The sequence below is a fragment of the Oncorhynchus kisutch genome, linkage group LG14 (assembly GCF_002021735.2).
Source record: "Oncorhynchus kisutch isolate 150728-3 linkage group LG14, Okis_V2, whole genome shotgun sequence".
Taxonomy (NCBI): domain Eukaryota; kingdom Metazoa; phylum Chordata; class Actinopteri; order Salmoniformes; family Salmonidae; genus Oncorhynchus; species Oncorhynchus kisutch.
In genome coordinates, this window is record NC_034187.2 from 87,946,998 (window position 1) to 87,962,176 (window position 15,179).

The 15,179-nt window shown below is 42.7% G+C and overlaps 1 protein-coding gene across 1 annotated transcript in view; it reads right to left on the reverse strand.

Moving 5' to 3' along the window:
* Positions 1 to 7,072: 7,072 nt before the first annotated feature.
* The window catches only part of LOC116353440 (protein CBFA2T1-like), a 107,845-nt gene continuing 99,738 nt past the window's right edge, over positions 7,073 to 15,179 (reverse strand). Inside the window, exons 2-4 of the mRNA XM_031789141.1 lie at positions 9,034 to 9,174; positions 8,292 to 8,536; positions 7,073 to 7,237 (exon numbers count right to left, since the gene is read on the reverse strand). Coding sequence (XP_031645001.1) covers positions 7,088 to 7,237; positions 8,292 to 8,536; positions 9,034 to 9,151 — 513 coding nt within the window. The 5' untranslated portion in view covers positions 9,152 to 9,174 and the 3' untranslated portion in view covers positions 7,073 to 7,087. The remainder of the gene's footprint in view (positions 7,238 to 8,291; positions 8,537 to 9,033; positions 9,175 to 15,179) is intronic.

Below are 15,179 nucleotides of genomic sequence, written 5' to 3' on the forward strand. Positions count from 1 at the left end.
GTATATAGCCTCCACATTGACTCTGTACCGGTACCCCCTGTATATAGCCTCCACATTGACTCTGTACCAAATACCCTGTATATAGCCTCCACATTGACTCTGTACCAAATACCCTGTATATAGCCTCCACATTGACTCTGTACCGTAACACCCTGTATATAGCCTCCACATTGACTCTGTACTGGTACCCCTGTATATAGCCTCCACATTGACTCTGTACCGTAACACCCTGTATATAGCCTCCACATTGACTCTGTACTGGTACCCCCCTGTATATAGCCTCCACATTGACTCTGTACCGTAATACCCTGTATATAGCCTCCACATTGACTCTGTACTGGTACCCCCTGTATATAGCCTCCACATTGACTCTGTACCGTAACACCCTGTATATAGCCTCCACATTGACTCTGTACCGTAATACCCTGTATATAGCCTCCACATTGACTCTGTACCAATACCCTGTATATAGCCTCCACATTGACTCTGTACCGTAATACCCTGTATATAGCCTCCACATTGACTCTGTACCAAATACCCTGTATATAGCCTCCACATTGACTCTGTACCAAATACCCTGTATATAGCCTCCACATTGACTCTGTACCGTAATACTCTCTATATAGCCTCCACATTGACTCTGTACTGGTACCCCCTGTATATAGCCTCCACATTTACTCTGTACCGTAACACCCTGTATACAGCCTCCACATTGACTCTGTACCGTAATACCCTGTATATAGCCTCCACATTGACTCTGTACCAATACCCTGTATATAGCCTCCACATTGACTCTGTACCAAATACCCTGTATATAGCCTCCACATTGACTCTGTACCGGTACCCCCTGTATATAGCCTCCACATTGACTCTGTACCAATACCCTGTATATAGCCTCCACATTGACTCTGTACCGTAATACCCTGTATATAGCCTCCACATTGACTCTGTACCGTAACACCCTGTATATAGCCTCCACATTGACTCTGTACTGGTACCCCCTGTATATAGCCTCCACATTGACTCTGTACCGTAACACCCTGTATATAGCCTCCACATTGACTCTGTACCGTAACACCCTGTATATAGCCTCCACATTGACTCTGTACTGGTACCCCCCTGTATATAGCCTCCACATTGACTCTGTACCGTAATACCCTGTATATAGCCTCCACATTGACTCTGTACCGTAATACCCTGTATATAGCCTCCACATTGACTCTGTACCAAATACCCTGTATATAGCCTCCACATTGACTCTGTACCGTAATACCCTGTATATAGCCTCCACATTGACTCTGTACCAAATACCCTGTATATAGCCTCCACATTGACTCTGTACCGTAACACCCTGTATATAGCCTCCACATTGACTCTGTACTGGTACCCCCTGTATATAGCCTCCACATTGACTCTGTACCGTAACACCCTGTATATAGCCTCCACATTGACTCTGTACTGGTACCCCCTGTATATAGCCTCCACATTGACTCTGTACCGTAACCCCCTGTATATAGCCTCCACATTGACTCTGTACCGTAACCCCTGTATATAGCCTCCACATTGACTCTGTACCGTAACACCCTGTATATAGCCTCCACATTGACTCTGTACCGGTACCCCCTGTATATAGCCTCCACATTGACTCTGTACCGTAACACCCTGTATATAGCCTCCACATTGACTCTGTACTGGTACCCCCTGTATATAGCCTCCACATTGACTCTGTACCGTAACACCCTGTATATAGCCTCCACATTGACTCTGTACCGTAACCCCTGTATATAGCCTCCACATTGACTCTGTACTGGTACCCCCTGTATATAGCCTCCACATTGACTCTGTACCGTAATACCCTGTATATAGCCTCCACATTGACTCTGTACCGTAACACCCTGTATATAGCCTCCACATTGACTCTGTACCAAATACCCTGTATATAGCCTCCACATTGACTCTGTACCGTAACACCCTGTATATAGTCTCCACATTGACTCTGTACTGGTACCCCCCTGTATATTAGCCTCCACATTGACTCTGTACCGTAACACCCTGTATATAGTCTCCACATTGACTCTGTACTGGTACCCCCTGTATATAGCCTCCACATTGACTCTGTACCGTAATACCCTGTAATATAGCCCTCCACATTGGACTCTGTACCGTAATACCCTGTATATAGCCCTCACATTGACTCTGTACCAAATACCCTGTATATAGCCTCCACATTGACTCTGTACCGTAATACCCTGTATATAGCCTCCACATTGACTCTGTACCGTAATACCCTGTATATAGCCTCCACATTGACTCTGTACCCAAATACCCTGTATATAGCCTCCACATTGACTCTGTACCGTAATACCCTGTATATAGCCTCCACATTGACTCTGTACCAAATACCCTGTATATAGCCTCCACATTGACTCTGTACCGTAACACCCTGTATATAGCCTCCACATTGACTCTGTACTGGTACCCCCCTGTATATAGCCATCACATTGACTCTGACCGTAACACCCTGTATACAGCCTCCACATTGACTCTGTACCGTAATACCCTGTATATAAGCCCTCCACATTGACTCTGTACCGTAACACCCTGTATATAGCCTCCACATTGACTCTGTACCGTAATACCCTGTATATAGCCTCCCACATTGACTCTGTACCGTAATACCCTGTATATAGCCTCCACATTGACTCTGTACCAAATACCCCCTGTAATAGCTTCTACATTGACTCTGTACCGGTACCCCCTGTATATAGCCTCCGCATTGACTCTGTACCAAATACCATTGACTCTGTACAGCCTGTATATAGCCTCCACATTGACTCTGTACCGGTACCCCCTGTATATAGCCTCCACATTGACTCTGTACCAAATACCCTGTATATAGCCTCCACATTGACTCTGTACCAATACCCTGTATATAGCCTCCACATTGACTCTGTACCGTAACACCCTGTATATAGTCTCCACATTGACTCTGTACTGGTACCCCCTGTATATAGCCTCCACATTGACTCTGTACCGTAACACCCTGTATATAGTCTCCACATTGACTCTGTACTGGTACCCCCTGTATATAGCCTCCACATTGACTCTGTACCGTAATACCCTGTATATAGCCTCCACATTGACTCTGTACTGGTACCCCCTGTATATAGCCTCCACATTGACTCTGTACCGTAACACCTTGTATATAGTCTCCACATTGACTCTGTACCGTAATACCCTGTATATAGCCTCCACATTGACTCTGTACCAAATACCCTGTATATAGCCTCCACATTGACTCTGTACCGTAATACCCTGTATATAGCCTCCACATTGACTCTGTACCAAATACCCTGTATATAGCCTCCACATTGACTCTGTACCAAATACCCTGTATATAGCCTCCCACATTGACTCTGTACCGTAATACTCTCTATATAGCCTCCACATTGACTCTGTACTGGTACCCCCTGTATATAGCCTCCACATTTACTCTGTACCGTAACACCCTGTATACAGCCTCCACATTGACTCTGTACCGTAATACCCTGTATTATAGCCTCCACATTGACTCTGTACCAAATACCCTGTATATAGCCTCCACATTGACTCTGTACCAAATACCCTGTATATAGCCTCCACATTGACTCTGTACCGGTACCCCCATGTATATAGCCTCCACATTGACTCTGTACCAAAATACCCTGTATATAGCCTCCACATTGACTCTGTACCGTAATACCCTGTATATAGCCTCCACATTGACTCTGTACCGTAACACCCTGTATATAGTCTCCACATTGACTCTGTACTGGTACCCCCCTGTATATAGCCTCCACATTGACTCTGTACCGTAACACCCTGTATATAGCCTCCACATTGACTCGTGTACCGTAAACACCCTGTATATAGTCCCCACATTGACTCTGTACTGGTACCCCTGTATATAGCCTCCACATTGACTCTGTACCGTAATACCCTGTATATAGCCTCCACATTGACTCTGTACCGTAATACCCTGTATATAGCCTCCACATTGACTCTGTACCAAATACCCTGTATATAGCCTCCACATTGACTCTGTACCGTAATACCCTGTATATAGCCTCCACATTGACTCTGTACCAAATACCCTGTATATAGCCTCCACATTGACTCTGTACCGTAACACCCTGTATATAGTCTCCACATTGACTCTGTACTGGTACCCCCTGTATATAGCCTCCACATTGACTCTGTACCGTAACACCCTGTATATAGTCTCCACATTGACTCTGTACTGGTACCCCCTGTATATAGCCTCCACATTGACTCTGTACCGTAATTCCCTGTATATAGCCTCCACATTGATCTGTACCGTAACACCCTGTATATAGCCTCCACATTGACTCTGTACCGTAACACCCTGTATATAGTCTCCACATTGACTCTGTACTGGTACCCCCTGTATATAGCCTCCACATTGACTCTGTACCGTAACACCCTGTATATAGTCTCCACATTGACTCTGTACTGGTACCCCCTGTATATAGCCTCCACATTGACTCTGTACCGTAACACCCTGTATATAGCCTCCACATTGACTCTGTACCGTAACACCCTGTATATAGTCTCCACATTGACTCTGTACTGGTACCCCCTGTATATAGCCTCCACATTGACTCTGTACCGTAATACCCTGTATATAGCCTCCACATTGACTCTGTACCGTAATACCCTGTATATAGCCTCCACATTGACTCTGTACCAAATACCCTGTATATAGCCTCCACATTGACTCTGTACCGTAACACCCTGTATATAGTCTCCACATTGACTCTGTACTGGTACCCCCTGTATATAGCCTCCACATTGACTCTGTACCGTAATACCCTGTATATAGCCTCCACATTGACTCTGTACTGGTACCCCCCTGTATATAGCCTCCACATTGACTCTGTACCGTAATACCCTGTATATAGCCTCCACATTGACTCTGTACCGTAATACCCTGTATATAGCCTCCACATTGACTCTGTACCAAATACCCTGTATATAGCCTCCACATTGACTCTGTACCGTAATACCCTGTATATAGCCTCCACATTGACTCTGTACCGTAATACCCTGTATATAGCCTCCACATTGACTCTGTACCAAATACCCTGTATATAGCCTCCACATTGACTCTGTACCGTAATACTCTCTATATAGCCTCCACATTGACTCTGTACTGGTACCCCCTGTATATAGCCTCCACATTTACTCTGTACCGTAACACCCTGTATACAGCCTCCACATTGACTCTGTACCGTAATACCCTGTATATAGCCTCCACATTGACTCTGTACCAAATACCCTGTATATAGCCTCCACATTGACTCTGTACCAAATACCCTGTATATAGCCTCCACATTGACTCTGTACCGGTACCCCCATGTATATAGCCTCCACATTGACTCTGTACCAAATACCCTGTATATAGCCTCCACATTGACTCTGTACCGTAATACCCTGTATATAGCCTCCACATTGACTCTGTACCGTAATACCCTGTATATAGCCTCCACATTGACTCTGTAACGTAATACCCTGTATATAGCCTCCACATAAACTCTGTACCATAATAAGTTTGGCATATCTAGCCACTGGATGGGTTCCGTTGGTGTACAGAAATCTTTAAGTCATACCACAAATTCTCAATTGGATTGAGGTCTGGCTTTGACGAGGCCATTCCAAGACATTTAAATGTTTCCCCTTAAACCACTCGAGTGTTGCATTAGCAGTATGCTTAGGGTCATTGTCCTGCTGGAAGGTGAACCTCCGTCCCAGTCTCAAATCTCTGGATGTCTGAAACAGGTTTCCCTCAAGAATTGTCCTGTATATAGTGCCATCCATCATTCCTTCAATTCTGACCAGTTTCCCAGTCCCTGCAGATGAAAAACATCCCCACAGCATGATGCTACCACCACCATGCTTCACTGTAGGGATGGTGTTCTTGGGGTGATGAGAGGTGTTGGGTTTGCGCCAGACATAGCGTTTCCTTGATGGCCAAAAAGCTACATTCTAGTCTCATCTGACCAGAGTACCTTCCTTCTACCATATGTTTGTGGAGTCTCCCACATGTGGCGAACACCAAACATGTTTGCTTATTTTTTTCTGGCCACTCTTCCGTAAAGCCCAGCTCTGTGAAGTGTATGTCCATTACATGAAATCCAAATAAAAATCTATTTAAATTACAGGTTGTAATGCAACAAAATAAGAGAAATGCCAAGTGAATACAAGGCACTGGTTTATACCCTTGATTATTGTTGCTACCGGTGACAACATTGATTAATAGTGTTATTTATGTTAATATTGTAAATCTCCAAAGTTTTGGCAATATGTACATTATTACGTCATGCCAATAAAGTGAATTGAAATTTAATTAAATTGAGAGAAGGGGGGAACTGGTGAGGAGAGAGAGAAAGAAAAAGTGAGAAAGAAAAATAGAGAGAAAGACAGAGAGCGAGAGAGAGAAGGACAAAATAAAGGAAGTCTTGGTTAAGTGTTGAGTTGGTTCTACCTGACCCCTATAAATCAGTATACTAGTATACTATATAGAATATATAATATAATATAGTATAGTAGAGCCTGATGTTGCATCATTAGTGGATGGATCCAGGCTGTTCATGTTTCTGTGCTCATGGAGAAAAGCAACAAAGCAAAAATCTGCGTCCCAAATTACACCTATTCCCGACTTAGTGCACTACTTTTGACCAGGGCCCATATGGAATAGGGTACCAGAAGTAGTGCACTGAGTAGGGAATAGGGTGCCATTTGGGATGCACCCTAACAATAGATGCCCAACAGACTAGAGTAGAGTGACCAGGGAGAGACATGGGGTCAGACCAGTCCAGACCCCCCCTCAACTAGACTCATGATATTTCACTAGGCCAAATTATCTTTCCACTTAAATCTTGAATAAAGAGAGATTGAAAAAATATATCCATGAAAATGAAATGAGGTTCAATAGAACCGGCTTCTAGGCCTTCTTCCATCCAAGGAATGAAGGAATGAAAAACAGACTAACGAAATATACACATCTGCGTCTCAGCTCTGCGGCTGGTTAAATGGTTTCCAGATCTGGCTGTGTGTCTGTCGTCCCTCCTTGTGAAATACGACTTACCTTCAGGAACGGGATGACAAAAGGTCGGAGAGGGAAGTTGGTCGCTTCTTGCAACTTGGAGTGGAATTCCTCTATGGTTAACGTTGAATTCTAGGTCAGAGTAAAGATAGACAGAGAGAAAGAGAGAGCAAAAAGAGAGAGAAAGAGAGAGCGAAAGAGAGAGACACACAAAGAGAGAGACAGCGAGACAGAGAGAGAGAGAGAGAGAGAGAGAGAGACAGAGAGAGAGAGAGAGACAGAGACAGAGAGAAAGAGAGAGAGAAAGAGAGAGCGAAAGAGAGAGACACACAGAGAGAGACAGCGAGACAGAGAGAGAGAGACAGAGAGAGAGAGAGAGAGAGAGAGACAGAGAGAGAGAGAGAGACAGACAGAGAGTGAGAGAGAGAGAGAGAGAGAGAGACAGAGATACAGAGAGACAGAGAGAGAGCGAGAGAGACAGAGAGACAGAGAGAGACAGAGAGAAAGAGAGAAAGAGAGAGACACAGTGAGAGAGACCTGAATACATATGGAATACATTATATGATAATAAGTTATTGGAAGGTAACCATGTCCTGTCAGGGATTGAATGATTTTAGTTTAATGGGAGACATATGGAGAGAGTAAAAGTCTAAGGACTGGCAGGCAGAGCTAGTTTAGGTATTGCTTCTATTCAATACAATGTGTGTTACCACCACTAACATTAGAAGACCATAGTGCTCTGGTCAAAAGGGTATATAGTGCCATCACATGCCAGTCTTTTACCATACATACAACTGTGTCTCTAGATAAGCGTTACATGTAATGTATGTACCATGTATGCACAGCATCCACCCACACCTGTGTTTATCTGAACGTGGAGGGTGGGGAGATAGTGTTTATCTGAACACGGAGGGTGAGGAGATAGTGTTTATCTGAACGAGGAGGGAGAGGAGATAGTGTTTATCTGAACACGGAGGGAGAGGAGATAGTGTTCATCTGAACGTGGAGGGTGGGGAGATAGTGTTCATCTGAAAGCGGAGGGAGAGGAGATAGTGTTCATCTGAACGTGGAGGGTGAGGAGATAGTGTTTATCTGAACACGGAGGGAGAGGAGATAGTGTTTATCTGAACATGGAGGGTGAGGGGGCACAGGAGCACATTTTGGAACCCTTGGTTTACAGACTCACCACCAGCCCCAGCACCAGAGTGCGGACGCGTTCTCCGATCTCAGGCGAGATGTCGTTGCCGAACTGCTGTAGTGTGGTGAGGAAGCGTTTCAGCTTGCTGAGCTGCCGGGCGCCACACGCTGGAGGGAGTTGCTTATTGGCCAGCGAGGAAGAGCAGGAGGAGCTAGGGCCGTTGCTGAAGCCATTTGGTGGCGAAGGCGCTCCGTTCAACGCCTTGGGGGAGTGGCTGTTGTTGCCGTTGGTTACTAGAGACACAAAGAAGATGGAGAAAATAACAAAAGGTCCAACACAACACAGCATTAAAAAAGTGATTTGATTGGATTTGATTCAATGAAAAACTATTATATTCTACAACACTAGGGTTAAACACAACAATAAAATAACACTAGAGTTACACACTGTCTGTCTGTCTGTCTGTCTGTCTGTCTGTCTGTCTGTCTGTCTGTCTGTCTGTCTGTCTGTCTGTCTGTCTGTCTGTCTGTCTGTCTGTCTGTCTGTCTGTCTGTCTGTCTGTCTGTATGCCTGTCTGTCTGTCTGTCTGTCTGTCTGTCTGTCTGTCTGTCTGTCTGTCTGTATGTATGCCTGGCTGTTTGTCTGTCTGTCTGTATGCCTGGCTTGATGGCTGGGTCGGTAGTACTGACATGTACAGCACAGTAGTGGGGGTGAAATAACTGGTTCAGGGTGCTCCCTGTGTGTGTGTGTGTGTGTGTGTTTGTGTGTGTGTGTGTGTGTCAGTACTTACATGTAGTAGGTGTGAAGGAGCTGGTTCGAGGGGCTCCCTGGGTGGTTGGAGGAGGAGGAGGCATGGTGGTTGGAGTTAACCTGGATTGTGCTTTCACATCCGCAGGTGAGTCGGGCATAGTGGAGCACTTCTCAGTGTGATCTGGAGACACAGAGGAATACACTGTTTTAGATACATGTAGGTAACATGGTCATTTAGGTAACATGGTCATTTAGATACATGTAGGTAACATGGTCATTTAGATACATGTAGGTAACATGGTCATTAGGTAACATGGTCATTTAGATACATGTCGGTAACATGGTCATGTTGGTAACATGGTCATTTAGATACATGTAGGTAACATGGTCATTTAGATACATGTAGGTAACATGGTCATTTAGGTAACATGGTCATTTAGATACATGTAGGTAACATGGTCATTTAGATACATGTAGGTAACATGGTCATTTAGATACATGTAGGTAACATGGTCATTTAGATACATGTAGGTAACATGGTCATTTAGGTAACATGGTCATTTAGATACATGTAGGTAACATGGTCATTTAGATACATGTAGGTAACATGGTCATTTAGATACATGTATGTAACATGGTCATTTAGATACATGTAGGTAACATTGTAATTTAGGTACATGTAGGTAAAATGGTAATTTAGATACATGTAGGTAACATGGTCATTTAGATACATGTAGGTAACATGGTCATTTATATACATGTAGGTAACATGGTCATTTAGGTAACATGGTCATTTAGATACATGTCGGTAACATGGTCATGTTGGTAACATGGTCATTTAGATACATGTAGGTAACATGGTCATTTAGATACATGTAGGTAACATGGTCATTTAGATACATGTAGGTAACATGGTCATTTAGGTAACATGGTCATTTAGATACATGTCGGTAACATGGTCATGTTGGTAACATGGTCGTTTAGATACATGTAGGTAACATGGTCATTTAGATACATGTAGGTAACATGGTCATTTAGGTAACATGGTCATTTAGATACATGTAGGTAACATGGTCATTTAGGTGCATGTAAGTAACATGGTCATTTAGGTACATGTAGGTAACATGGTCATTTAGATACATGTAGGTAACATGGTCACATAGGTACATGTCGGTAACATGGTCATTTAGGTACATGTGGGTGACATGGTCATTTAGGTACATGTGGGTGACATGGTCATTTAGGTACATGTAGGTAACATGGTCGATTAGGTAACATGGTCATTTAGATACAGGTAGGTAACATGGCCATTTAGGTACATGTAGGTAACATTGTAATTTAGGTACATGTAGGTAACATGGTCGATTAGGTAACATGGCCATTTAGGTAAATGTAGTTAACATGGTCGATTAGGTAACATGGTCATTTAGGTAACATGGTCATTTAGGTAACATGGTCATTTAGGTACATGTAGGTAACATGGTAATTTAGATACATGTAGGTAACATGGCCATTTAGGTAACATGGTCATTTAGGTACATGTAGGTAACATGGTCATTTAGGTAACATGGTCATTTAGGTGCATGTAGGTAACATGGTCATTTAGGTAACATGGTCATTTAGGTAGCATGGCCATTTAGGTAACATGGTAATATAGGTACATGTAGGTAACATGGTCACGTAGGTACATGTCGGTAACATGGCCATTTAGGTACATGTGGGTAACATGGTCATTTAGGTACATGTAGGTAACATCGTCATTTAGATACATGTAGGTAACATGGTTCTTAGATACATGTAGGTAACATCGTCATTTAGATACATGTAGGTAACATGGTCGATTAGGTAACATGGTCATTTAGGTACATGTCGGTAACATGGTCATTTAGGTGCATGTAGGTAACATGGCCATTTAGGTAACATGGTCATTTAGCGAGTACCTTCATCCAAATCCACAGAGCAGAAAAATACACTGTTTTCGATATATAGGCTGTCACTCCAATTCCCTCCCTCCGGTGCTCGACGTCGCCAGGGTACTAACCACCAGTCCTGGCAACCCACATTGAGGACACCTGGCAACCATCATTGCGCACCTGGCAACCATCATTGCACACCTGGATACCATCATTTCTCACCTGGCAACCATCATTGTGCACCTGGCAAACATCATTACACACCTGGCAACCATCATTACACACCTGGCAACCATCATTACACACCTGGCAACCATCATTACCCACTTGGCAACCATCATTACACACCTGGCAACCATCATTACACACACCTGGCAACCACCTGCTAATCATTTTCTCCTTGATTACTCCTCATGTAGGCTCCTCGTGTTTGTTCATTGGCTACGGTTCTTTATTATACTCACCTTCCTCACCTGTTTCCTGACTCCCAGCGTATATACTTTACATAGGCTAATATCCAAAGCCACTCACAGAACTGTCCACGTTGACAGTTGTCATGACGTTGCCCTCGTTGGGTACAGCGAGCACCATCCCCCTCTCTCTGTCTCCTACAACCAGGCTACTGTGGTCAGAGAGGTCGTACCCTGCCTCATGGCCACACAGTATAGAGACTGTTTTCATAGAGAACAAAGGAATTTCTTCCACCTCACAGAACTTGAGGTCCGAACAACATTTATGTTCTGGAGAAGGTATAAAAGATCGGTGAAGCTATGAACTGGTCCGTTTGGTACCATTTTGTGGGGCTCATGGGAGACGGTGTGGCCACATTACCATAACGCTGTTTATACAATAGCCTCAGATATGAGGTTTACATCTAATTGTTGTATAAGATGAATGAGTGAGGATGGAACTGTTTGTGAAATTGTGCCATGTGATTTTGGACTGTTTAATGAAGGAAACTCCAATTCCCCTTTGAGTTTAACTAAATCAGAGGACCGTCCATGAGCCCAGTTAGGGTCGGGCATCCTGGGACAGGCCCTTTTTTGCAACTCCCGAATAAAACCCCAATCTTGAGAATTCCTCAACCAGACCATGTTTTTCTCCATTACGAGGGGACAAAGGTTGCAGACCAGACTGCTGAATCTTTTAACCATCCCACATGGTTAAACTCTTCGACTATCGATACCGACAAAATAAGAACAAGTCTTTGATATGAATTACTAGTCTGCAGCTAGGAATTTCGGTATCATTGAACACGAAGAACGACAACCACCGAAACATCTTTCTACAACGACATGAATGAATGTCATTCTGAACTATCCCCTCTAACCACGACAGACAAAGGGAGAGAGAGAGAGAGACGGACAATTCTACAAAAGAAACAAACTTTTCAACAGCGATCAAGACGACACACTGAGCGTAAATATATATATTGATTGCAATTGTTCCCGAATGAGTGAGCGTTCATGTGCAAAGGATTAGCATTTCAATTGTTATAATTATCAACTGTGTGTCGTCTTCTCAGTCGACCCCCATTTCCCCTTTTGTACACCAAGCCGCGATGCCGGTTTATCCCACTAGGGCACATTCCGCTGTCCTTTCTTGTAACCATATTTACTTAGTTTGTTTATGCATTTCTGTGAATTACTTAGTAAATAAATTATTTAAGACAATTGATGTATGGATGACTCATAGTGAAGACTGGGTTCGTGCAGATAACCAACAATTTACGACGTTTGGAATGAGACGAACGTGAGGTAAAGTAAATAATTCATTAATTCGAAGACTAAATCAGATATAAAATATCTGAAAGGTTATATTAGGAAATTATAACTGTGTAATCTGAATATTTTCCTTGGTGGCCCGCCATCCTAGTTAATTACAGTTACATGATTAATCAGTTTAATAGCGTAATACTAATTACAGAGAATCTTTGAGAAAAACTAAGTCTTCAATTTAATGATAGTAAAGACACGACACTCTCACGATATTCTCTTGAGAGAGACAGAGGGAGAAATAATAACTGTTATATCATATTTAAAAACTTTATTTAGCTAGTTACACCATTGAGAACACATTCTCTTTTACAACATGATAATATTCTCATCCACATGGTTGAGTAGTAGAGGCTCGAGCTATAGAAGATGTATGACGTGTCACACAGCGGGACAGAAAGTAGAGCAGAGCAGAGCAGTCACCCCGACCGGATACAGCTGAGAGAGAGAGAGAGAGAGACAGAGAGAGACAGAGAGAGAGAGAGAGAGAGAGAGAGAGAGACAGAGAGAGACAGAGAGAGAGAGAGAGAGAGAGACAGAGAGAGGCAGAGAGAGACAGAGGCAGAGAGAGACAGAGAGAGAGAGAGAGAGAGAGAGAGAGAGAGAGAGAGAGAGAGAGAGAGAGAGAGAAAGAGAAAGAGAGAGAGAAAGAAAGAAGGAAAGAGAACACAAGAAAGCAGAAGAGAGAGAGAGAGAGACAGAGGTTCTTCTATGCCATCAAAAGGAACATAAAATTCAACATACCAATTAGGATCTGGCTAAAAATACTTGAATCAGTTATAGAACCCATTTCCCTTTATGGTTGTGAGTTCGGGGGTCCGCTCACCAACCAAGAATTCACAAAATGAGACAAAGACCAAATTGAGACTCTGCATGTAGAATTCTGCAAAAATATCCTCTGTGTACAACGTAGAACACCAAATAATGCCTGCAGAGCAGAATTAGGCCGATACCCACTAATTATCAAAATCCAGAAAAGAGCCGTTAAATTCTAAAACCACCTAAAAGGAAGTGATTCCCAAACCTTCCATAACAAAGCCATCATCTACAGAGAGATGAACCTGGAGAAGAGTCCCCTAAGCAAGCTGGTCCTGGGACTCAGTTCACAAACACAAACACACCCCACAGAGCCCCAGGACAACAGCACAATTAGACCCAACCAAATCATGAGAAAACAAAAAGATAATTACTTGACACATTGGAAAGAATTAACAAAGAAACAGAGCAAACTAGAATGCTATTTGGCCCTAAACAGAGAGTACACAGCGGCAGAATACCTGACCACTGTGACTGACCCAAACTTAAGGAAAGCTTTGACTATGTACAGACTCAGTGAGCATAGCCTTGCTATTGAGAAAGTCCGCCGTAAGCAGACATGGCTCTCAAGAGAAGACAGGCTATGTGCTCACTGCCCACAAAATGAGGTGGAAACTGAGCTGCACTTCCTAACCTCCTGTCCAACGTATGACCATATTAGAGATACATACAGTATTTCCCTCAGATTACACAGATCCACAAAGAATTTGAAAACAAATCCAATTTTGAAAAACTCCCATATCTACTGGGTGAAATTCCACAGTGTGCCATCACAGCAGCAAGATGTGTGACCTGTTGCCACGAGAAAAGGGCAACCAGTGAAGAACACACACATTGTAAATACAACCCATATTTATGCTTATTTATTTTATCTTGTGTCCTTTAACCATTTGTACATCGTTACAACGCTGTATATATATATGTATAATATGACATTAGTACATCGTTACAACACTGTATATATATATATATAATATGACATTAGTACATCGTTACAACGCTGTATATATATATATATAATATGACATTAGTACATCGTTACAACACTGTATATATATATATATAATATGACATTAGTACATCGTTACAACACTGTATATATATGTATAATATGACATTAGTACATCGTTACAACACTGTATATATATATGTATAATATGACATTTGTAATGTCTTTATTGTTTTGACATTTCTGGATGTGTAATGTTTACTGTTCATTTTTATTGTTTATTTCACTTTATATATTAGCTACTTCACTTGCTTTGGCAATGTTAACATATGTTTCCTATGCTAATAAAGTCCCTTGAATTGAATTGAATTGATAGAGAGAGCAAGAGAGAGAGAGAGAGAGAGAGAGAGAGAGAGAGAGCAAGAGAAGAGAGAGAGAGAGAGAGAGAGAGAGAGAGAGAGAGAGAGAGAGCAAGAGAGAGAGAGAGAGAGAGAGAGAGAGAGAGAGAGAGAGAGAGAGGAGAGCAAGAGAGAGAGAGAGAGAGGAGAGAGAGAGAGAGAGAGAGAGAGAGAGAGCAAGAAGAGAGAGAGAGAGAGAGAGAGAGAGAGAGAGAGACAGAGAGAGACAGAGACAGATATATATATATATATATATATAGAGAGAGAGAGTAATATATATATATAGACCAAGAGAGAGACATGTATATATATACATGTCTCTCTCTTGGTCTATA